This window comes from Sinohyriopsis cumingii, chromosome 3 (assembly GCF_028554795.1).
Source record: "Sinohyriopsis cumingii isolate HCF-2022 chromosome 3, ASM2855479v2, whole genome shotgun sequence".
NCBI classification, from domain to species: Eukaryota; Metazoa; Mollusca; class Bivalvia; order Unionida; family Unionidae; genus Sinohyriopsis; species Sinohyriopsis cumingii.
In genome coordinates, this window is record NC_142963.1 from 116,122,456 (window position 1) to 116,145,675 (window position 23,220).

Consider the following 23,220-nt stretch of genomic DNA (forward strand, 5'->3'; position numbering starts at 1 on the left):
ATTATAATGACCACCTTATTACTAAACACTCCTCCTCATCCTCGTCATATTTTTCTTCCTCTTCTAAATGACAGGGGAAAGTTATATATACTGCAGATACCTTGTCTTTCCTTAGGTATGGTAGACCTAAAAGGGGCCATGGCATCAATTTTTAAAAATTATAATGGCCATGAATTAAAGCAACAGCAAATAACTCACCTGCTTATTAACTTATTCAAGTAGCTCTTAAGGTCCTGGAAGTAAAACAAATAACAGATATGAGATACTAATATTTGCTAATACCTTAATTGTAGCTTATAGGCCTGATCAAATTAATTAGTTCATATAACTGCTTTAAAAGGTCGCTGTGCTGTTACTTTTGAGGAGTTTTAAGTTTGCATGGTACATGCATAAGTAAAACAAAACTCTCAACTCATATGGAATGGTACTAAAAGCAGTAAAGCCTTGAACAAACTGGTTATACACAGGAGTTGAAAACAATAGGGAACCAGGTAACTCTTAGTTAGGTAAATTCCTACAGTCTAAGAAAACTGTCAGCCTCGCTGAGAAATTTGTGCATATTATGCAAAATAAAGTCCCCCTCTACTGTCCAAAACGAACTTCCAGGAATTCAAGATAAGATCATTCTCTTTTCAGCTCTGAGTATTGAAACCATCTTTGATATTCTTGTGTGATGAGATTTTCAAATTAACTGCTGTGATGGCCATAGTTGATGAAAGACTGGCACCATTTTCATTTAGGACAAACCAAACACCACCAGAAGACTTTTGGTGTGAACCACATGCCAATATACCATTCCATTCAGGAGAATCTGTGACAAGATTTTCAATATGATCATGTGGCAGCCATATTAGATACCACTTACATTGGGGACCAACTAGTTATCAAAAGTTCTTCGTTCAAAACCAAATGTTGATATGACAAATTCTGGAAGAGTAGAAATAACAAGATTTTCAAGATGGCCATAATGGATGTCAGATCAGCATAATTTTTGTTAAGGACCATTTAGACACCATAAGAAGTCTTCTGACAAAAAACCTATGTCTATGTGACTTTCCATTTAGGAAGAACAGCAAAAAAAAATATTCTAAAGATGGCTGCCATATTTGAAGTCAGATCAGCATCATTTTCAGTCAAGACAAACTAGATATAATATTTAGTCTCCTTTTGAATGCCCCATGATAATATCACTTTCTATTTTGTAGGAATAGCAATAACAAGATTTTCATTATGACTGCCATGGTGGCCATACTGGATCTAAGACTGGCACAATTTTTATTAGTACCAAACAGACCTCATAAAACCAAATGTTAATATGACTTTTCATGTAGGAGGAGTATCAGGGTTCATACACCCTTGATGTGACAAAATTCAAGGACTTTATCTACCGGTAATTTTTTTCAAGGACCACGATATCCTGTGCACTTTAGGTCTATTAATCAATGGCCATTTAAAGGTTTAGTGAGAATGTTGTAACTTCCTGACAAGGAGCTTCCTAATATTTGTGCAATAGGCTTCAGACTTTATGACAGAGCATTAAAAAAAACCCAAAAATCTTAGGAGAATATAAACACTTTATTTCTAAGAAAAATAAACAAATTCAGATCGTTATATGAAGAACAAAAAAGCCTATAAATTACAAATCAAATAATGTACACTAGGTTAAACAGTTCTTTACATTCTTAACTCCAACCACACTACAACTACTGGAGATCAGAGTCTGCTTGTATGACTGTCACAAATCATCATAAGAAGAACAAAATACAATGGAAGGATAAAAAGTAGATAAAGTAGAATAGTCACAATCTTCTCTTTAAATTCTACACTGAACATATAATTTGCCCACATGACCACACTACAACCACTGACTTTTTAAATACTGTTCTTTAACATGGTCAGCAATTTACTTTGTGATAGTTTCCATTTCTGAGTGCTTGTGCAGTTTCTCTTGTATTCTGTTTTTTGAAACCAACTGAGGCTGAACGCACACTTCCAAGGCATTTTGCTTCAAGTGAAATTGGTAATCTCTTGCAGACAAATACCCAGATAAATCTTCCGTATTCTCAATGTCATGTACATGTTTATAATTTGGTGGGTGTGAATGCAGCCTCCTGAATATTCAGTAGGGATTCTCCTTATGGAGACTGCCGAAGACCACCTTCTCTCTTCAACACACTTCACAAAAACACATCGGCTGACCTCCATGGCAGACAAAATCGATTTCTGGAATAACTTCAATACATGATACAATACATTCACACAGCATCTTAAAAACGTCCATCTCAAAAGTATGACGTGTGTCGCTGCATCTAATTTTTTTATATCTGCTTTCGCGTGATCAATCAAAAAATATTTTAAAGGTACATCAGTGTTTCCTTTTACCCTCATTTGCACTTCAAAGACCCCCTAATTTTTAATTTGACCCCCAGTTTTGATACCAAAGTTTGTTTTTTACTCAGTCTGACCCCCAGTTTTGACGCCAAGGAGATTTTCGACTCTCAGTCTTGCACCCCTAGGGGATACAATGGGTACATTTACACACAGATTAAGTACATTGTGCAGAAAGCAGCCTTTCTGTTAACAGGCATATGGCCATAATTTACACCCAAAGTTTGGTCATGCTGCCAATAAATTCAATAATAGATTTCTAGCAGATAGGGTTTCTGAAAAACAGTCATTTTTGAAAAACAGCTGTTTACTGTTTTCAATTTTCAAAAAACAGCTGTTAACAGCTGTTTTTACTGTTTTTTTTCCATATTTTCACTAATTTTACAGTCAATAGCTTATTTTTGTGATGAACACCGTTTTATTATATATCTTTCATGATAAGTTCTAAATTAATACATTTTTACTTCTTATAATATTTCAAGAATACAAGTGCATTAAGCGACTTGTCTGAGAGACGCGATCTTAATTTTGTACAGAAATTCATACAGACCGAAAAAACTCTTCCGTTGATGTCGGTTTAATGGATAGAATTGCATTGTACAATTTCTGGAGATTTTCAGTGCGCTGGCCAGAGTTCCTGAAGAGCGTGAATTCGGACTTAAACCATTTGAAACTGTCTTGCCCTCCAACTGCAATTGATGATCCATCTTTTTGAAGCAACAAATTCAACTCATCTTGAAGAGACAAGTTCACACTTTCAGCATCATTTGACGACTTTTCGACGACATCTTCTACATCGTTGACTTCAAATAGATGAGACACTAGATTTCCTGTGAAATTTAGCGTAGTTTTTGATGGGGCGACAGATGGATCTTTGAGACTGCACAGGAGGTTCATGACATCATTGTTCAATCGCTCTTCAACGCGACACTTCAAATTTTCCATGAGCTTGGTACTAATGTCATTATTCAGGTTAGAGAGCTTGTTGAACATGAATTCTAAAATTGTGTCAGCACTCATCAATGTCGCGTCTTTTCGACTTAGATTCTCAACAGCAAGTTTCACAGGTTCCATTGCCTTCAGAAGAGTTTTGGGAGTATCAAAATCCAATGTCTCAATGTCCGTTAGAAACAGTAAAACAGTTAGAAAAAAAACAGCTGTTTACTGTTTTTTGATTTTGGACGAAAAACAGCTGTTTTACTGTTACTGTTAAACAGTTACCAGAAACCCTACTAGCAGACTTCCGAATTTTAGGCCACACACCACAAATCAGAAGCTTGGATGCACAGTAAGAACAAATCATGACCATTTTTGTGTATATTTTTCAGTATCTTTTGTTTTGAGAGTCTGAACAGCAGATTCATCATGATTTAAAGTGCAAAGCTGTACCACTGCTGCAGAAATTAAAGCAATGAAGAAGAATGATTGTAGGAAAAGATTTGCTGACTTTTTAATGCTCTCTATAATCAGGTCTGCGTGCAATTATAAATATCTGATTGGTCACATGTTGTAAACTATCCAATAGCAAACAGTTTTATATTGATTACATGCTGTAATGGTATGAAAATAACTTTTGTACTTTCATTTGTTCATTAATTTTATATTTTTTTCAAGGACCGAGACTTATTTTCACGTACTTTTCAAGACAAAAATGACTTCCAAGTACTTTTCAAGGATGAATCAAAATTCAAGTACTTTTCAAGGTACCATGCAAGCCCCGAGTATCTATGATTTTCAAGATGCCCAGTGTCACAGCCATATATTGGATATCAGATCGGCACATTGTTTATTTAAGACTAACTAGCTACCAGATCTTCTGGTAAAATCCCCACAATGATATGACTTTCCATTCTGGTAAAGTAGCAATGACACAATAGCTGCTCTATTGGCCATCATTAGATTTACACCATTTTCATTTAGGACCAATAGACGTTCATAGGAAGTCTTTCAGTGAAAGCCCATCCATTCTGGGGAAGTAGCAATAACAACATTTTTGAGATGGCCACTATGGTGGCTATATGAGCTGTCTGAGCAGCACAATTTTCATTCAGGACCAACAAGACTTCATAACAAATCTTCTGGTGAAAACCCCAAGACGATACGGGTTTTTGTTCAGAAGAATGTTAACATGACTGCTGTGGTAGCCATAGTGGATATCAGATCACCACCATTTTCATTTCTGAATATTTTTGTCCCTTTTTTATTTCAGGGAAGTTTTAAAGTAGGATTTGTTTGAATTCGGAATGTTCAGTATTGAGAAACATGATGAGAACATATGTTGAAAGGAAAGGGTGCCCTTATTTGTTGGACCGCTCCTCCGTTGGCCTAGTGGTTAGAGCATCCACCTCAGATGCAAGAGGTCATGGATTCAAACCCTGGCCAAGTCATAGCAAAGACTTACAAAAATGGTACTAACAGCTGCCTCGCTTTGTGCTCAGCATTATGAGGTTAGTGTTAGGACTGGTTGGCCTGGTATCAGGGTAATATGACTGGGTGGGACATGAACTACATGACTGCGGCATGATGCCCCAGTACTAGACATCACTACAAACTTCCACACTTCAGACATTGTAGTGATATGACTAATTTTTTTTAAAGCTATGTTAAAATACAAAACACACACACACACCCTTATTTATCACTACGTCTTCAAACTTTGAGATATCTTGTAAACTTGTTTACAACCACACTTTCCTGGAAATGTATCTTAATTTAAATACTTAACAGTCAAAATGAGCTAATGTACTTGTTTCTTTTATTCCCAGAAATTAAATGAATGTACTAATGCAAGGATGATTGGATAATTTGTTTCAGAAGTACTTTTTAATTAAATTTTCACATAAGTTACTATATATTGGACACAATAAAAGAAAATTATACTGATCTTCAATATCGTGGCAGATACATATCAAATAATATCCAAGAGTTTACTGTTTCAAAATTATGAGAAGACACTCCCTTAAATGTTCCAGTCTGACAGAAAAACATCTGTAACAATTAAAAAATTGGAATTAACTCTAAACATTGTACAGAATAAGGAAGGAACAGTACTGCTGAATTGACGGCATGCCATATGCATGGGATCAAACATCGCAAGTCAAAATTTTATGATCAGTACATTACAGTCAGCATAACTTCAAAGTTCGGACATGTACTAAACATGTGCCTTGACCATGAAGAGCTCCCAATAAAAAGGGGGATATAATAAACATTTTGGAAGAGGTTATACAGAACAATTAACAAAGAACTGGAGTTGTGGTCAAATGAGGAATGGGAAAAAACAAATAACTAATCAGAGCTTTGGTCTGATACTAAATTATGCACATGTTTACCTTAGGCATACCATTAAGGATTTCCATTAGCTTCATGCACTCACAGGCACTTAAGAATGGAATGGCCAAGAAGATAGATTAGATAAGGCCAATACACAGGAACCTGTGGACAAGAACCTGATGATTTGTCGGTAGTGTTATAACAGCTTCAAACAAAGTCTAGTATACCATCACAATGGCACTAAGGGAGACGGGAACTAAATATAGTACGCATTGTTGGCGAGGAAATTCTGAAAACGAGCTATCTAAATCTCATCCATTTCCGGACGCAGAAGGAGGGGTAGTAGGGGGAGTACGACTAGAAAATCCTCGTATACTTGTTACCGTCTTTACAGAAACTCGTGTACGGCGTAACAATAGGATGAGTAAACACGTAAATAACGAATATTACGAACTACAGAATAACCAAGAACAGGTAATGTCGCAATACGATCAATTTTATCTGAACACTCACGTGACTAGTTCTCTACCTCGAAAATAGATAACTCAAGTATTTTTTCAACGAACATTCGTTTTAAGAGTCTCGCGTGCAATAAACCAGAAATGAAATCAAACCATTTATATTTAAAAGTATGGTTAATTGAAAATAAAGCTTTGATAATTAGCTACACTTAAGAACAAAGAATTTCTTGTTTTACTTCAGTCATGGTCTTCTTTCCTGAAAATAGTGACAGTTGTGTCCCTTAGATACGTCTATCGTGATTGCCCACCTTAGACCGCAATGGGTACTCTAAACTATGGAAATTGATGACCGCTATAATTCTATGCACGTACTTTTATTGTTTGTATTTCTATTATTATATGCTGTATATTCTATCCTGTATTATTTCTTTTTGCATTTTTTATTAGTTCCATGTTGTGTATTCTAATCTACATTATTATATTGTGTATTTTCTATGATAAAAATTCTAGATTGCATCTTTACATTGACCAATGTTTATTACCGAGTTTGATAGGAATAATATTACAATGCTATAAATTCGTGACTTGAAATTTCATGTGAGTAGTTATATGTGCATTTTTCCTGTTACACATGTTGACATTTCTTAATTGTGTCTTTCCAACTCTAAATTTTCTCTTTGCAATCGACAGATTTCATTTTATAACACACTGTTAAGTAATCCACGGTAAAACATTCACATACTGAGAGTTACAACGTAGTGCAATGGAAGTTGTACGCTGTCTGTTAACATGACGCAAGATTCCCTGTTATCAGAACAGAGGGAGTCGTGATAACTGAATGCAAATAGTGACGCAGATTAATACACATTCTAATCATGGGTGACAAAGCAACAGATTCGACCGGCCATGTTTAGACAGGAACGTAATATTTGTTTTTATTACGACTCCGTAGTCTTAAATTTAAATAATATAATCGAGCCAAAACCAACAAGTTTTGTCAAATTCAACGAATAATTTATTTCCCAAGAATGAAAAGTGAAATATTTAAACGAAATGGCAGTACTGCGAATTAAATCCCCAAATAGTCCAAAATGGTATATCGCCAGTCCTTTTGAATAAAGTTCTAATTAAATTCAAGTGGTGTTCGAAATAAGATCCAGCACTGAAGGTGTTGATGTGCCTGTAGTTGCCTGTGACGCGAAGATGCGATAATAGTCTTATTATAAAATCACAATAATATAATCCAAGATCTATTTGTCTAAATTCACTATAATTCCAAGTTAATGTCTCTGTCTAACGATATTTATGAGCACTTTGTATTTTCAGCGAATAATTTATTTGAATAAATAATTTCACCCAAATCAAAATACTGAAAACAATAATAAAAATTATTCTGCTTCAAGATCTTACAGCACAAATGAATAATATCTAGATAGACAAAATTATAAAGCCCTTAGCTAGACCTAGGTCACAATTAACATTTTTTAAATAAATATTATGACTTAATGGAACCTTTATTCTCTCACATTTTTTAAGTTCTCAATATGATAAAGTCTGTTGCTAAAATTAGAATATAGAATGTGGTAAACATTAGATAGGTTATTTTTTTATTTTTTTTTTATGAAGGAATCCCAATAACCATGAGCCAGACCCAACTTAATATGTTTACTTCTATTGCCAATGACTATAATATTTAACCCACACTCTTGTAAAAATATTAGCTATCTTTAAATAAAAGTTACTTGTTAGGTAGATAATAACATATTATGGTGAATAAAAACCTAACAAATGCAAATTAAATTTACCTTACAGTTGATAATAAGACAATATAATTATTCCTTCTTTCAGAGTATTTATTTAATTTTTTTTAATGAATGCCTTCGCTACAGGCGAAGAATTCAGATGAAACCACTCTTCACGTGCACATTCATCAGCAGTTCCAGCATTATGTCCAGTTTTAAATATTCTACGCTCTCCGCATTCCTCCAAGTGCTCTCTCTCTCTCTCTCTCTCTCTCTCTCTCCAGTGTATCTTGGTGGAAAAGGGACTCCGTGGCTGTCTTCCATTGTTGGAATCAGTAATATACAAGGCCCGAGAGAGTTCTGCCTCTTCAGTGATCCATCTGTTGTCATAACGGGTCATTACAGCAATTCCCCAATTCCCCGTTATGAAAACAGACGTCATTGATTACAATATTGCAACTTGCATTATGCTTGCATTTTTAATTGTAACTTTCACTTTGCTAGCTTAAAGATTCTGCAGTGTTATGCATATTTACCGTTATGGTGATTACTATTTAATCAAATAAACTCAGACTGTAAAGCCGAGTTTTAGAAATGGAATAATGCAATGTTGAATATTTACGCGTGCAATAATGAAAATGCACTAGAATTTTAGGATATGAAATGGCAGTATTCCAATATTATGCATATTAAATTAAGAAAGAACTATTGGCAGATGTAAAAATGCAATTTTGCACATACGTCTTACGCACGTAGAAAATGGGGGAAAAATTGAATAATGCAGACAACAATACCAGCATATAATAATAGAAATACATGTATAGAAATAATGGCTGTAATCCCCTTCCATACTAAATATCGGAATGCCGTTCATAGTGTATACATCATCATTCCTCAAATAAACTGTGCACACGTACTTTGCTTTTTTAAGAGTATATTCCTTCAGTGTTCAGTTGTTCACTTGTAGTACTCCCATTCTTCAGTAGTTTGTCATTAGTGAAATAAAGTCAACAAAAACCCGTTATCTTCAAGTCACATCGCTAGACTATTGAGTTTTCGTGTCAAATTTATCGCAATGATTAGGAAGGGCAGGGTATACAGTTTATCACCGCCATACGGCAAAATGGTAAGCTCCATAGGAAGGTGTTGTCTATCAAAGATGGGTTCTAAGCGGCCACATTGTAATAATTGTTCCTATTAGTTGGTAATTGCTTCAATTAGCATTCATTCATGGTGAATTAGTTAATGATCCCAGCTTGAATTTGACTTGTACTTGTCTGTTTACAATTGTTATGATTATCCTCTAGTTTGCGTAATCGAACAAATGAACGGATCAAGTTTTTAATTGTCCACCTGGTATACAAAAATTAGTATTCTGTTTACCTCTACCATATAAAACTGTAATCATCGGTATTGAATTGAAGACTGTCTCTCAAGGTTGGACCAATGATTTAAATTCTTCTACATATGAGTAGCCCTCTTTCAAATATTTATTAGCAATATGATATCTTTGTTAGTTCTAGCGCTCCAAGGTACTGATTCGTACACCATGTGAGGTCGACCTAGTGACCTATATAAGTGAAGATTTTTTTCTTTCCTTTCTGTTTCTCGTGTAATGAAATACAGTGCCACTGATTTCAAATATCGTTTTCTGGTTTTACACTGTTTATGAAGTCTTTTAGAATGTTCACTGTTTTTCGCAAATAATATTCGTTTGTTTTTGTCCTTCTCGACGTTGGCTTTGTTAATGGCACAATAACACAAGTAATTTATTTATTGTCAAGGCAACTGGAGCAAAGTGCATTGCCCAAGTACACACAGTGGTATTCGACCCGGGCCGATCTGATGGTAGGATTCAAACATTTACCTTTCGTTCGCAAGCCCGACACTCTAACCACTGATCCACCGCGTCGCATGCCTTCGTTAGTTATCTCATACAACTGGTAGGAGAGCGCATGGAGCATTTATACATCCCCAAGCCACCAGAAGATAAGCTGATATAAAGTTGCATATCATTTTATCATGGCACAGGGTGTTAGCGTTTCTTTGTCAAACGATTGAAGCATCTTTGTTATTCAAAGTAGAGAAGATGTTTGTGTCGTTAGTGAAGAACATTGAGTTATCTCCAGAAGCTAATTCTCGTCAAAAGAGAGAGAGAGAGAGAGAGAGAGAGAGAGAGAGAGAGAGAGAGAGAGAAGGTGTGTGTATGGAGGGGTGTGGAGTAGTGTGCTTTCCTTATAGTTAGATGGCTAAAATTACGCTTTGGAAATGCTTAAAGTGCAAAAATTTCCAATAGGTCAGAAAACAGTATGTATGTTGGTTGGCATGACTAGCAAACGGGAGTACGCTGGCCACTGAAACGGCACAATGGCCATCCCATAGGAAATTTCACTCTCCTTCCAACTGAAATTGGGGCACTATGACCACTAACGGGAATTTACTGTTAACAACGTATATATGATTAAAACTGGACAGCACTCTAGTCACCAGCGGAAATTTATTGTCGAAAACGTCACATTAAATGGCACTATGGAGATTAATAATGATTTAACATGGTGGCGTCTATATCCCAGGATGCCCAAGCGTGTTCCCTCGATATCTATGTCACAGTATGCCCGTGCGCACAAAAATGTTGGCGCATGAGTGCCGGAAATATTATTGATGAATGCGTACCAAACCTTTAAACAGTTTTTGCGCATGCACAATGAAAATATGTTTAGCCTCCTGCAAAATTTTAAAAAATTACAAGTATTTCACTAGACATAGTTATACGTGTACACAAATAAACGCAAACAGTAAGAAGTTGGCAGTATTGTACAAAATGAGACTGTTTGTGTTCAAAGGAAATGTAATGCTAACAAATATCCATAGGCTTAACGTTATGGGACGGCATGAGTACAAGGTGAAATACTAATGTTAAAATGTCCCTAAGTTAAAATAATTGAACTGTATGGTACAATGGAAAATGTATTATTCTTGAAAGACGAGTTTTAGAAGTCTGTGTTTCGGTGGCAGAAATCCTAGGTGACGATCGGGTCTGATTCGTTCGCTCCCTCTGTTGTACCTGCAGTTGTCTTCCCTGTCATGGTCATCTTTGAGGGCTGTTTCACCAGTTGTTATTGTTAGTGTTGTCCTCCAAGGTAAAGAGTAAAATTTTTCGTCTACTTGAACCCTAAGGCTTTACCCTGAAGCGATATTAAGGCCTAATCCTTTTATAGTGTTCAGGGCCTGGGCTGAAATAAATACTTCTATCTCTGATTATAATTACTGCTACGTCTATTCTCTACTATCTAAGTTGAAGACTTGACAAAACGGATCCGATCCAATCTTTGATTTAAATCGTGTCCGGTCATTCGGCCCTTTACGTCTACTATACTCGTCGAGGAGAATGAGGCCATATCTCGAATTTCGAGATTTGACCCCTACTTGGCGTGCAAGCACCCCTTGGGGGGGGGGGGGCTACATTTTGTGCACATAGCACACTATTTTCATCAACTTACATCGACTCGTACGAATTGGAGGACCCCATTCGACGCTTTACTACATGCACACCATGTTTCTTAACTAGTCGTTATGTGTGAGACAGGAACGACCACCTGACGAGCCTGAAAGCTTGAATATTGGGCTTTTTTCTGTGTGCATCTCACATTACTGAATAACAGGTATGGACGCGGCAAAGGAGGGAAAGTCGGGCTGCATACAGAGAACGTGAACTAAAACTTTCTGAAACGCCATAAACATATTATATGTCAAATTCTGCTAGTTGTTTAATCCGGGCTGTTCCCTATGACCAATTGTGTGTAATTCACCTATTGTAATTAGGATCAAGGTAACCCGTTATAAACGTTCCTATTCAGTATTAATTTGGAAGTTACCGTACAAAATGTACATTCTTTTCTCCGAAATAACAATGAAAAGTATCATGTGTAATTATGTAAGTGTTTGCGGTCTTTGTTGGATAAAAAAGAAGTACTCTTTTCGAACGGTGGACAAATGGGTCATATTTGAATGCTAATATTTATTATCGACCTGGGTTTTCAAGCCAGATTGAAAACCCTTGACATAAGAAGCATTTTGGTTAGGAGCCCTTGAAAGGGCTGAGGTTCAGCCTCTGACGATGGAAACTGGAACTGCCTCAAGTTTTCTGGCGTCATGAACTTCTGTCTGGACCGTCCCTGGGTTTTGTTTGGAGTGACAAGTTCCGCTATCACTATTTTTTCCCACTGTAGCCGACGATGGATGATTAGAACCTGGCTCTTATGCACGTTTAACAGCTCATTAGTAATGAGTATCGCTGGGGGAACTGGACACATACAGTGTTTTCCTCTAGTGTAATAATGTTCCCTGCTGAATGGAGAAATTTGGCTTTTGTTTATCTATTAAGCCGGCCCTCGTTTTGTTGTATCTTGGCAGATTCTAGGACGGTTCTCAGATCTTCCGTATGTTGATGTGCTGACATGGAATCATCTAGATGATTGTCATTCCTCACTCCTCAATCTGGTCGAATATGTAGTCAACCACCACTGCACTGCTTACGTTGCATTTTCTTGTAGTCGTTAGCTTATGCTTTTCCAGGTGTGCAGGAAGTGGCCACTTAGGCAATGTATGGTTTCTTGTGATGTTATTGTTGTTGCTGCTGATGCTTATGCTGTCGATGGCAGGGCTTTTTCCTTCTTTATATCCTGCATTTGGATACATCTTGTGCCTCTTTTCGAACTGTTTTCCTTTTCCTCCACCGCGCCATCTTGCCTGGCTACCTTGTGTGATGAACTGACAGTTGATGATTTCGATGGTGGCAATATAGAGCGTTTCGCAGCTTCAGAAGTTAGTGCTTGTGGCGGAATTGTTCTTATAGGAGGAGCTTTAGAAGTCTGCGTTTCGGTGGCAGGAGTGCTATGTGATGGTTGGGTCTGCGTTCGCTCTCTCTCTGTTGTCCTTCCTGTCTCGGTTTCCTTTAGGGGCTACATCTCCCGTTGTTGTTGTTGGCATTGTCCTCCCAGATTAACAGTAAAGTTGTTCGTCTGGCTTGAGCACTTCGGCTCTACCCTGAAACGATACTGAGACCTAATCCTTTTATCACCTTCAGTCTGGTCTGGAAAATATACTTGCACTTCTGACTAAATTGTTACTATGTCTACTCTCTACTCTTTAAGTCAAGGACTGTGGACAAAACTTAACTTGAATTTCTGTCGCTTTTGCCAATAAGGCATGCGCGACGAGTTTATGCCCGCAAGGCTGGCTAATTAATTAATCGTAGAAGGGGAATTAAGCAACACCTCATAAGCGTTCATGCTCACATAGTGAGCTGATTAATGCAGTACGAGTCGCGGAAGAAGAACATTATTAATGCGCACATGACTCCGCCCCATAACTCCGCCCTGATAAATTTTAATTTAGTAGCCCGCTACACATAACTTTCAAGAAAATGGCGTGTTGGTCTACTTAAAATTTAAATTTTGGAGTAATATTGTGAATGAATGCGCATTGCAACAACTTTTCCATTTGATCTGGAATGAATAGATTTTGGTAATTTTGCCGTTTCTACAAAAGTGTGTGATTATGTACTGGTATTATCTACACCAATTCTACATGAAGTACATCGGATTTCAGCGGCGACAGAGCAGCGTGTTGACATTTGCAAGCGTGTTTCTGTTCTGTCATTGAATGTTAAAAATCATAATGTGGGGAAAGTATGAAGTCTTTCAATTGCAATTATCAAAAAGATGCTATAGAATATAATGTTTATTTCATCTTGAGTACACTAAAGAGGATGCAATTGCAATTGGAATATAGTCAAAATTACAATACATTTTTAAATGTGTAATCAAGATTGGGAACCCATGACATGGCTCATGTAATTCAGATTTGCATAACTAAGAAAACACAATTTGAGGAAATTCAGGATGTGAAACAGTAAGTTTATTTTTTCCATTCTTGTTACCGGCTAAAGAAGGCAATTTATGATTTGTCACTTACACTTTATTTGTAGGAACCCAGCAGTTTTATGAAAGCTGGCGTTTATCACCCGTCTAAATCCGAAATATTGTATCAAAAGTTAACGCGGAATGTGGCAAAGCAGCTGCTATTTAGCAGTCCACGAAACATCTGCTTTTGTTCATTCAGAAACAAATTTAATCAACCAAAACTTAAACTGCCTACTACCTGAATGTATATGTTTTGTTTGCAAATCAAAAGTGCTGGCGTCTGCGTCCATTGTTAGTTCTTTTATGAATGCAATATGAAACTGAGCGCGAGTTCAGTATCGTAAAATACTGAACGATTCTGACAATGCAAAGTTAACGGAGAAAAAATGAGCATATATATATATATATATATATATATATATATATATATATATATATATATATATATATATATATATATACATATATACATACATATATACATACATATATATATATATATATATATATATATATATATATATATATATATATATATATATATATATATATATATATATATATATATATATATATATATATATATATATATATATATATATATATATATATATATTGGGTGGAGCTATTTGTTCCATGTTTAATTTGAGACCTTAATGACTGATATATATTTAGCTGTCGCATTGTGCAGCTGTGCCTTGTTGTCCTGTGCGATAGACCACTTTATAATCTTACTTAGAGGTCTTTGATAAAAGTCTTATATTGTTTAATTGCCACATTGTGCAGCTGGCCTGATGGTCTTGGGTTTATGACCACCTTATAACATTAAGGTTTGGGTTCTATATAATTGTTGGATATAATTTTAAAGTAATTAGTGACTGGTGGCTTATAGCTAGCCACCTTATACGTATTAATTATAATTATTACATTGTTATTTCTATATTATTTAGGTAGTCATCGTCACCTTCAAGAGTGAGAGTAACAGTAGTAAGGTAGTGTTAAAGATCAGCATGTTTTATATAAGATTTTTAATATTGCATTACTTGTGCTTGCTGCCCTAATTTGTCCGTTTTCCATTCCTATGTTTGCTTATTAATCATAATTACTGTTACGATATAGATTATGTTACCATTGTCATTGTTAGGTCGAAGGCATGTTGCCACATCATGGCGGGTGGTGGTGGTGCAGGTCCATGTATCTCAATTGGTATAGGGTTCGCCATATGCGATCCGGCATAACACCACACCTTTTGCAGCTGGTCTACAGCTTTTCCTATACTTCTTGATGCATTTGTCCTGCCCCACCCCCACCCCCCCTTTGCATTGCTTACTGGTTTTTGAGTTATGTGGGGGTTGTGTTACATTGCATTGCTTATTAATTTATATAGTGTCGCTATTTGCATTTCCAGTGATATGTGGTATGGGGAATGAATATAGTTAGTCACGCGACGATGCCTGGGGAGTGTTAAATTGACCCTTTTTTCCCCAATGTCTTTAAGAAATTTGATGATGTTAAGGTATTTTAGGCCAATGTTCGGGTTAGAAATTTAAAAAAAGCCTGGATACTATATTGTGCTCCTATTTCTTTCTGATTTTCCTCAAGTTCCTTTCTTTGTATATTCTATTTGGGACATATATTACACACATGGTAGTAGTAATAGGGGCCACCCTAGCGACAATGGGAATTAGCATTACAAAACCCCTTGGGCCACTCTAGCGACAAGGGAAATTTAACATGGAGAAAAACCCTGGGCCACTCTAGCGACAAGGGGAATTGAACATGGAAATTGAACATGGGAATGTCACCTGGGGATCAATGGGAATTAAACATTGGTAACGTCATAGGTTTATAGGGTCAAAACCTTTTATAGGGTGAAATGTATTTGTAGGGACAAAGGGTTGATAGGAACAAACATAGACATACAGAAACAAACAAATACACATTCAAACACACAGAAAAGAGGACAGAAATATTCTAAAGAAAGACTCACAGATAGAATAGAGACTCGATAAAGAAAAGTCTGTTGTATGGGTTCAAAACATTTATTCAAGTACATATATACATGGGCTCTCTGGCCTGTGCTTTGGTCTAAGCACTATCCATTAAATACATAAACATTTGAACATAAAAGAAACATATTTACGAGTTGTTTAGTTATTGACTCTAGTAAACTAATGTTTAAAATTAACGTTCACTCCTTTCTAAAATCACTTCATATGCAACGAATTTACATTAAATTTTCGTTTATAAGAAAAAGTTAAAACAAGCAACAAACAATCAAATAAGAGAAAGTTCGTGTTTGTCTCTCTATCCGTCACACACGTTGTTTAAAATCTGGTCAGCTACCACTTGTGTCCCAGCATAGATGTTTCCGATCTTGTATTCCCTGTCAGTCGTAAATCTGCTGTTACGTCCATCGTGCTAGGTACACTTATCGGTAAGCAGATCAAGAGCAGTGATCGTCTTCTTCCCATGGAGGTACAACATATGCCATATGAATAGTCACTTTTCCATCGGTGATGTCAAATTTTTCTCTCACCGACCGCACGTCTTCAATAGCCCTCAAAAGTTTGGAAGAAGTTATTTCTGGAGGTGTGCTAAATCCGAGACATACAGGCGAGTTCAAACTGTCGTGATACATAGATAGGCTCAAACGACCTTCATCTTTGACTTGGCAATGACATTTGAGTTCCTCTAACAGTGAGTCAAGTAGATCCGTAATGAAACCTGATACTTCCTCGGCTGGAACGTCAGACGCGAAGTCTTTAAATTTCACCGTGTAGGTGTAAGTTGTCGTTCTAAATTTTCTCGAGGTCGCTGTCTGGGTCATTTGGATGATAAAATACTCCTTTAGGTCTATTGAATCCTTTCCCTTCTTGAACGCACTTTGCTGTGACGGTATGGTGGTGAAAGAGGTCAATGATGTTTGTTCCTTCTCTTTTTTCTTCTGCGTAGAGTTATTCATCTTTCTCGTCGCTTGTCCTCGCAATGAAGTGTCGTTCTTGGAAGTCGTCCCTTTTTATACTGGGTGATATCAGCATGTCCATAAGGTAAAGTTTTGTGGTCTGGAAGTTTCACTGGTTGCACGTAGTTTGTCATGGCATTAGTACATAACAACTAAGATGTGGTATTGCATTGGTGATGTGATCGTGAGGCATAGAATCACACCCGAGTTTATCGTTGGACTTGAGTCTTACGCTCTATACTTGCTGTTTGAAAGGATTCATTTTTGTCGATTGGTCTTGGTAGTGACAATGAACTATTGGTCTTGAACGTTGTCCCTTTTTATATGCTGACCAATGTCGATGTGACCGTGCGGCAACGTAAAGTGATTGGGAAGTCTCACTCGCTTCTGGTACACGATTTGATAGATTTTTTCCAAGGGTCGACTGACGATGTGGTGAGTGGGTAAACGTACAATCTTGTTCGGTTGGTGAGTGGTCACTTTAAAGTTTTCATCCTCTCCCGATTGCAAGGCTTCTTTCAATACCCCAAAGTTGACCACTCGACTGGTACGATAATTCAGAGTCAGTCCTTTCACTTTGCACTCCGTGTGCACTTCTCCTTGTTTGTCCCGGTATTGGTAGCCGTACTTTTTAGGACCGCCACTCGCGAAACTTAGAATCTTGTCGTCGGGGTGTTCGTCTGTCCAGGCTCCTAAACGGTTTTCTTCGATGTTAGGGTGTTGCTGACCCGGTCGATCGATGTAGATGCAACTGTCCGTGTCAAAGTACAGGACGCGTTCCCCTAACAGTTCTAAAGCTTCGTACAATTTTAAGCGAGCATGAGCTGTCACGTAAGCCGCAATGATGACATTTCCAAAAGGGTCGTCTTGTACAAAGTCCAGATCTTCTTCGTAATTGACCAAGATCAAATTCTCTCGAACGACGTCCACGTGTTTCATGTATTTGGTTTTGTCGTGAATCATCTGGAAGTAGCGGGAAGGTTCTGTCAAATATTCCGTCTTGGGTAAACACGGTCGTTGTGCCATTTTACCCCACAAGCAATTTAACATCACTTTGGCAAACGATCGTCTGCCTTCGTTTTTCTCGATGTGGTCTAAAGAGATACCTTCTTGTTCATAGTATTTCTCTTTGAATTGTATTTGGTCTTCGGGAGTGTGACACCAGGAAGGATAGCCATGGCTTCTTGTTTCAGTTTCAAAAAGGCATCCACGTAGTCAGCGAAAATGCCTTTCTGACTGGGATCACCCTTGTGGTATTGTTGTGTCTTGGGAAAGTGGCAAATTTCGTACACTTCTAACAGTTGGTATCCCATGTCCAGAGCTTTGAACAATTCTACGCTGACCCAGGTTCCCGTCAAGGCACGTTCTTCCTGGGTGTGCTGACAAGGTTGGTCTTGGTTGCACGTTTCGGCACAAGTACGGCACAATGGAAACATCAGTTTGCCTTGACAATGGTGAGGTAAGACGGGATGGTATAGGTTCGTGGGAGGCAAAACTTTGCACTTGATCAAGCCTTCGTATTGTCGAATGTTTTTCAGGTCGATGTGTTCCGTTAACAATTGCGGGTGGCCTACAGGAAAGCGACAATATTTGCACACGTAGGGATACAGCGAACACACGTCCAAGTATTTGATTTCTTCTCCTTTCTCTTGGTCGGCTTGGTACAGCAAACAGGTGGCATTGGTCCTTCCTCCGTACAAACTATCCCTCGGGTTCAGCGGGTCCATGAACTGGTAACTTTCCACGAGGCGTTTAAACTCGGGATCGGTTTTCATACGGTGATCGTACTCGTGTTCCCACATTTCCACCACTTGGTATCCTTCCTGTTCCAACTTTAGGCGCCGCTGACAAGTGTCCTGGTACAAGTCTTCCATGGTTCGTTGTAAAAACTGATTTTTAGTGCTACGATCAGGGTAACAGACGGGACATCCGTGAAATAAGCAACCGTTAAACTCGTACACGATCTTGGGGTTTTCTAAGTCTCAGCCATCTACCGAATACGTTCCGATGGTCTTTTCACCCCCTCCGTTGCGGGCATGCTGAATCCATTTGTTTTCCTTGTCGCACAAGTAATGTAACCAACGTAGGGCTTTGACCGAGTATTGACGTTTGACAAAGTTGGTCGTTTGAGGGCTGATGACAGCCACGGTGTTTTCAGGCATGAATCGTTGTCGATACACTAAGGAACACGCTTTGGCAATGGTGCAAGCTTCTTTCAAAGGATCGACCCCTCCGTGTTCCATGAACAGTTCTCGAAATTTTCCACAGCAACGCCGTAAAATGTCCACGTCGGAACGACAATACTTTAGCATTTCTTCCTGAAAGTCGAAAGGGTCCGAGGCGTGAGCCTGGTACCAAGCGTAGAAAGCTTCTCGTTGTTCGGTACGCATGTTGTCGGGGTCGTAATAGTGAGCCTCAGGTAAATGGGGTAGAACGGCGTGTTGATTGGCTTCCATATTGAAAAAGTGTGGAAAGTACCCTTTAGCCATTTCTGTCATTCCAAACGTTTTAGGCATTCGACTCAAAGGCATGGCCAAATAGCTCATCGAATCTTTAAACTGTACTTGTCCCACTTGCATGAAAATGATTTTGGCTCCGTTCAAAGTCACTTTAGGACGTTTGGTGCCATGTTCCGTATAGTATCTGAGAAGAAACTGTCCATCGTATCCGGAGAAACTGTGAGCCATCACCGTGGCATGACGATGACAATCTCCGTAACGTTCGATGTCCTCTTGGCTTCACGTCTTGTCGATGGGGTCTAAGACCCATCGAGCGAAATCGGCTAGCGTGTTCGGTCCCCGAAAGATTTTTTCACGTCCTCCAGGAATCTTGCTGCAGTGAGGGCAATGACTGAAGATAGGTTCTTGAATGCACTTCTCGCACGCTCGATGAGCCACGCAGAAATTAGGAATGTGAATGCCAGTCTCTTGCATGCATTCGAAATCGAAAAAGATGAAATTGCTTTTCTTCTTGTGACCATCCTCTTTCTCTGGTTGGGGTTGGTATTTTTGCATGTAGCATTGGTGTTCCAAGTCCACGATGTGATGACAAATGTGACATTTTTTTTTCCTGAACATACGTGTGTCTTGGCATTATTGGTACGTATGCCTTGTCCACACGTAGGGCACAATCTCAGGAGTTGACAAGCACATTTCTGCTGTGAACCTTGCGTCTTCAGATCTTGTTGGTAACAGGCAGGGCTGACAAACGTGCGCAGACAAGCAGGACAATGCAATGGTTTTTGCCCTTCGCTCAGACAGGGTGGAGAGGCCAAACATCCTGGGCATTTCGATCCACAATGTTTGTGTTGCTCTCGATTATTATAACCACGGTCACATTTCTCACAGTAATATCTGTATCCCAGGAATCCGGGGATGGCGGTAATGGTATCGAAATGTTCATCGTGATAATAGACATGAATGTATTTTCCGTCCTTAAAGTCTTGGCCTCGAAACAACAGAGGTCCGCGGACTTCTTGAGGGTGCACTTTCAAGGTGTATCGTGGAGCTAGGGCATCTTGCAATTTTTGCATCTCAGGAATGCCACAGGGTGTGTCTTTGGACAGTCCGGCTTGTTGTAACAGGAGTTCTGCTTCATTTCGTTGTTTGGCTCGATCGGATCGTTGAATAGTTTTCCAGGTTCTTTTCCATTCTACCGTGTCGTTCTTGTTGGCATAGGTTCGTCCCACCACGATGGCACGGGCTAAACACATCTGGTCTTGAGGGTTGTTAATTCGGACGAGACTTGTTTTGGTGTTGCGAAGGTCGTCCACCAATAAGACCTTTATGCGTCCAGTCCCTTGAGGAGGAGAGACGTGGGCCATTTTCAGTGTGGCTTTACCATCGGTGATGTCAAACTGATCATTAGATTGTTGTACGTGTTGAATCTTGTCCATGACTTTGGAAGGGGTTAGTTCTGCGGGTCTGCTAAACTCGATCCAAACAGGGGATTTCAAGCTGTCGTGATCTATGGATAGTGTCAAGAAATCGTCTTCTTTGGGTTGACATTGTCGCTTTAGTGTGGTCAGCAAAGAATCCCACATCTCGGTGATAAACCCTTCTGCTTTCTCCAATGGTACGTCGGACTTGAAATCTTTAAACTTCACCGTGTAGGTGTAAGTCGTGGTTCTAAATTTTCTAGAGGGTCGCTTTTCCGTCTCTCGAATGTGATAGTACTTTTCAGGGTTAACTGGTGGACTTTGGTTTGGAGTGGGCTCTCTATGTCTGGTCGCAGACGTGGAAGGTGTTGGTTCAGGTTTGCTCATGTCTTCGTTTTGAGCGAACACTTCTTTTCGTGTGTGAGGCGATACGTCACTTCGCTGCCTCTTACGTTCTTCTTCTCTCTCACTGAAATCGTGCGATCGTTTCATCTGGATTGCTCATTCAGAAATGATTTAACCAAGTTCATTCTCTCCATATAGACCCTCTCTAACTCTTGTTGTCACAATGACTTGGTATATTTCACAAGGGCAAGTGAAAGCCAAGCATATAGGAGCCCAACGACAGCGGTGCGTCTTAAACACCTCATGCGTCTTCAAGAGAGCTAGAGACGTCGGCACTGTGTCGCTGGGACACGTACGTACTCCAGAAAACTACGCCGCTCGACAACGTTGTCTCCTTCTCTCAGTCACTTCTACTTTGTCGCTGAATACATTCTAACAACCCTGTTTTAACACACGTTTCTTCATCTGATATTTTTAAAAAATATACTAAACGCATTTTTAAAAGAACTACCCTTTTTCGACAGCAGTGACGGCGTCTCCTCCTGCTGTTACCACTGTTGCTGCACAAAGATGATCTTTCCTTAAGATCAAAATATGAGACAGAGCAAGTAAGTTGTGAAGTTGAGCGGAGGTGTCTAAACAACAACTGTCAAGCCACTATGTTCCATTTCTGTTTGTGATAATAACTGTGATACTTCACATTTTCTAAAGTGGAAATCTTTACAAACCGTACAAAAGTTATATGACTTTGGCTTCTGACAGTTGTACAGACTCTTCACTTTATAAGTATCCCTACGTGTGCAAATATTGTCGCTTTCCTGTAGGGCACCCGCAATTGTTAACGGAACACATCGACCTGAAAAACATTCGACAATACGAAGGCTTGATCAAGTGTAAAGTTTTGCCTCCCACGAACCTATATCATCCCGTCTTACCTCACCATTGTCAAGGCAAACTGATGTTTCCATTGTGCCGTACTTGTGCCGAAACGTGCAACCAAGACCAACCTTGTCAGCACACCCAGGAAGAACGTGCCTTGACGGGAACCTGGGTCAGCGTAGAATTGTTCAAAGCTCTGGACATGGGATACCAACTGTTAGAAGTGTACGAAATTTGCCACTTTCCCAAGACACAACAATACCACAAGGGTGATCCCAGTCAGAAAGGCATTTTCGCTGACTACGTGGATGCCTTTTTGAAACTGAAACAAGAAGCCATGGCTATCCTTCCTGGTGTCACACTCCCGAAGACCAAATACAATTCAAAGAGAAATACTATGAACAAGAAGGTATCTCTTTAGACCACATCGAGAAAAACGAAGGCAGACGATCGTTTGCCAAAGTGATGTTAAATTGCTTGTGGGGTAAAATGGCACAACGACCGTGTTTACCCAAGACGGAATATTTGACAGAACCTTCCCGCTACTTCCAGATGATTCACGACAAAACCAAATACATGAAACACGTGGACATCGTTCGAGAGAATTTGATCTTGGTCAATTACGAAGAAGATCTGGACTTTGTACAAGACGACCCTTTTGGAAATGTCATCATTGCGGCTTACGTGACAGCTCATGCTCGCTTAAAATTGTACGAAGCTTTAGAACTGTTAGGGGAACGCGTCCTGTACTTTGACACGGACAGTTGCATCTACATCGATCGACCGGGTCAGCAACACCCTAACATCGAAGAAAACCGTTTAGGAGCCTGGACAGACGAACACCCCGACGACAAGATTCTAAGTTTCGCGAGTGGCGGTCCTAAAAAGTACGGCTACCAATACCGGGACAAACAAGGAGAAGTGCACACGGAGTGCAAAGTGAAAGGACTGACTCTGAATTATCGTACCAGTCGAGTGGTCAACTTTGGGGTATTGAAAGAAGCCTTGCAATCGGGAGAGGATGAAAACTTTAAAGTGACCACTCACCAACCGAACAAGATTGTACGTTTACCCACTCACCACATCGTCAGTCGACCCTTGGAAAAAATCTATCAAATCGTGTACCAGAAGCGAGTGAGACTTCCCAATCACTTTACGTTGCCGCACGGTCACATCGACATTGGTCAGCATATAAAAAGGGACAACGTTCAAGACCAATAGTTCATTGTCACTACCAAGACCAATCGACAAAAATGAATCCTTTCAAACAGCAAGTATAGAGCGTAAGACTCAAGTCCAACGATAAACTCGGGTGTGATTCTATGCCTCACGATCACATCACCAATGCAATACCACATCTTAGTTG

The 23,220-nt window shown here is 38.9% G+C and overlaps 1 protein-coding gene across 3 annotated transcripts in view; it reads right to left on the minus strand.

Moving 5' to 3' along the window:
* The window catches only part of LOC149803656 (ragulator complex protein LAMTOR3-like), a 75,706-nt gene that overhangs the window by 22,247 nt on the left and 30,239 nt on the right, over nucleotides 1-23,220 (minus strand). The window contains exons 1-2 of one of the 3 annotated variants that reach the window (XM_089953421.1): nucleotides 6,359-6,444; nucleotides 199-233 (exon numbers count right to left, since the gene is read on the minus strand). In XM_089953421.1, coding sequence (XP_089809547.1) covers nucleotides 199-233; nucleotides 6,359-6,367 — 44 coding nt within the window. In that variant the 5' untranslated portion in view covers nucleotides 6,368-6,444. Of the gene's footprint in view, nucleotides 1-198; nucleotides 234-5,720; nucleotides 5,959-6,358; nucleotides 6,445-23,220 lie in introns of those variants that run through there. The other 2 variants (XM_089953420.1, XM_089953419.1) reach the window with 2 other exon arrangements.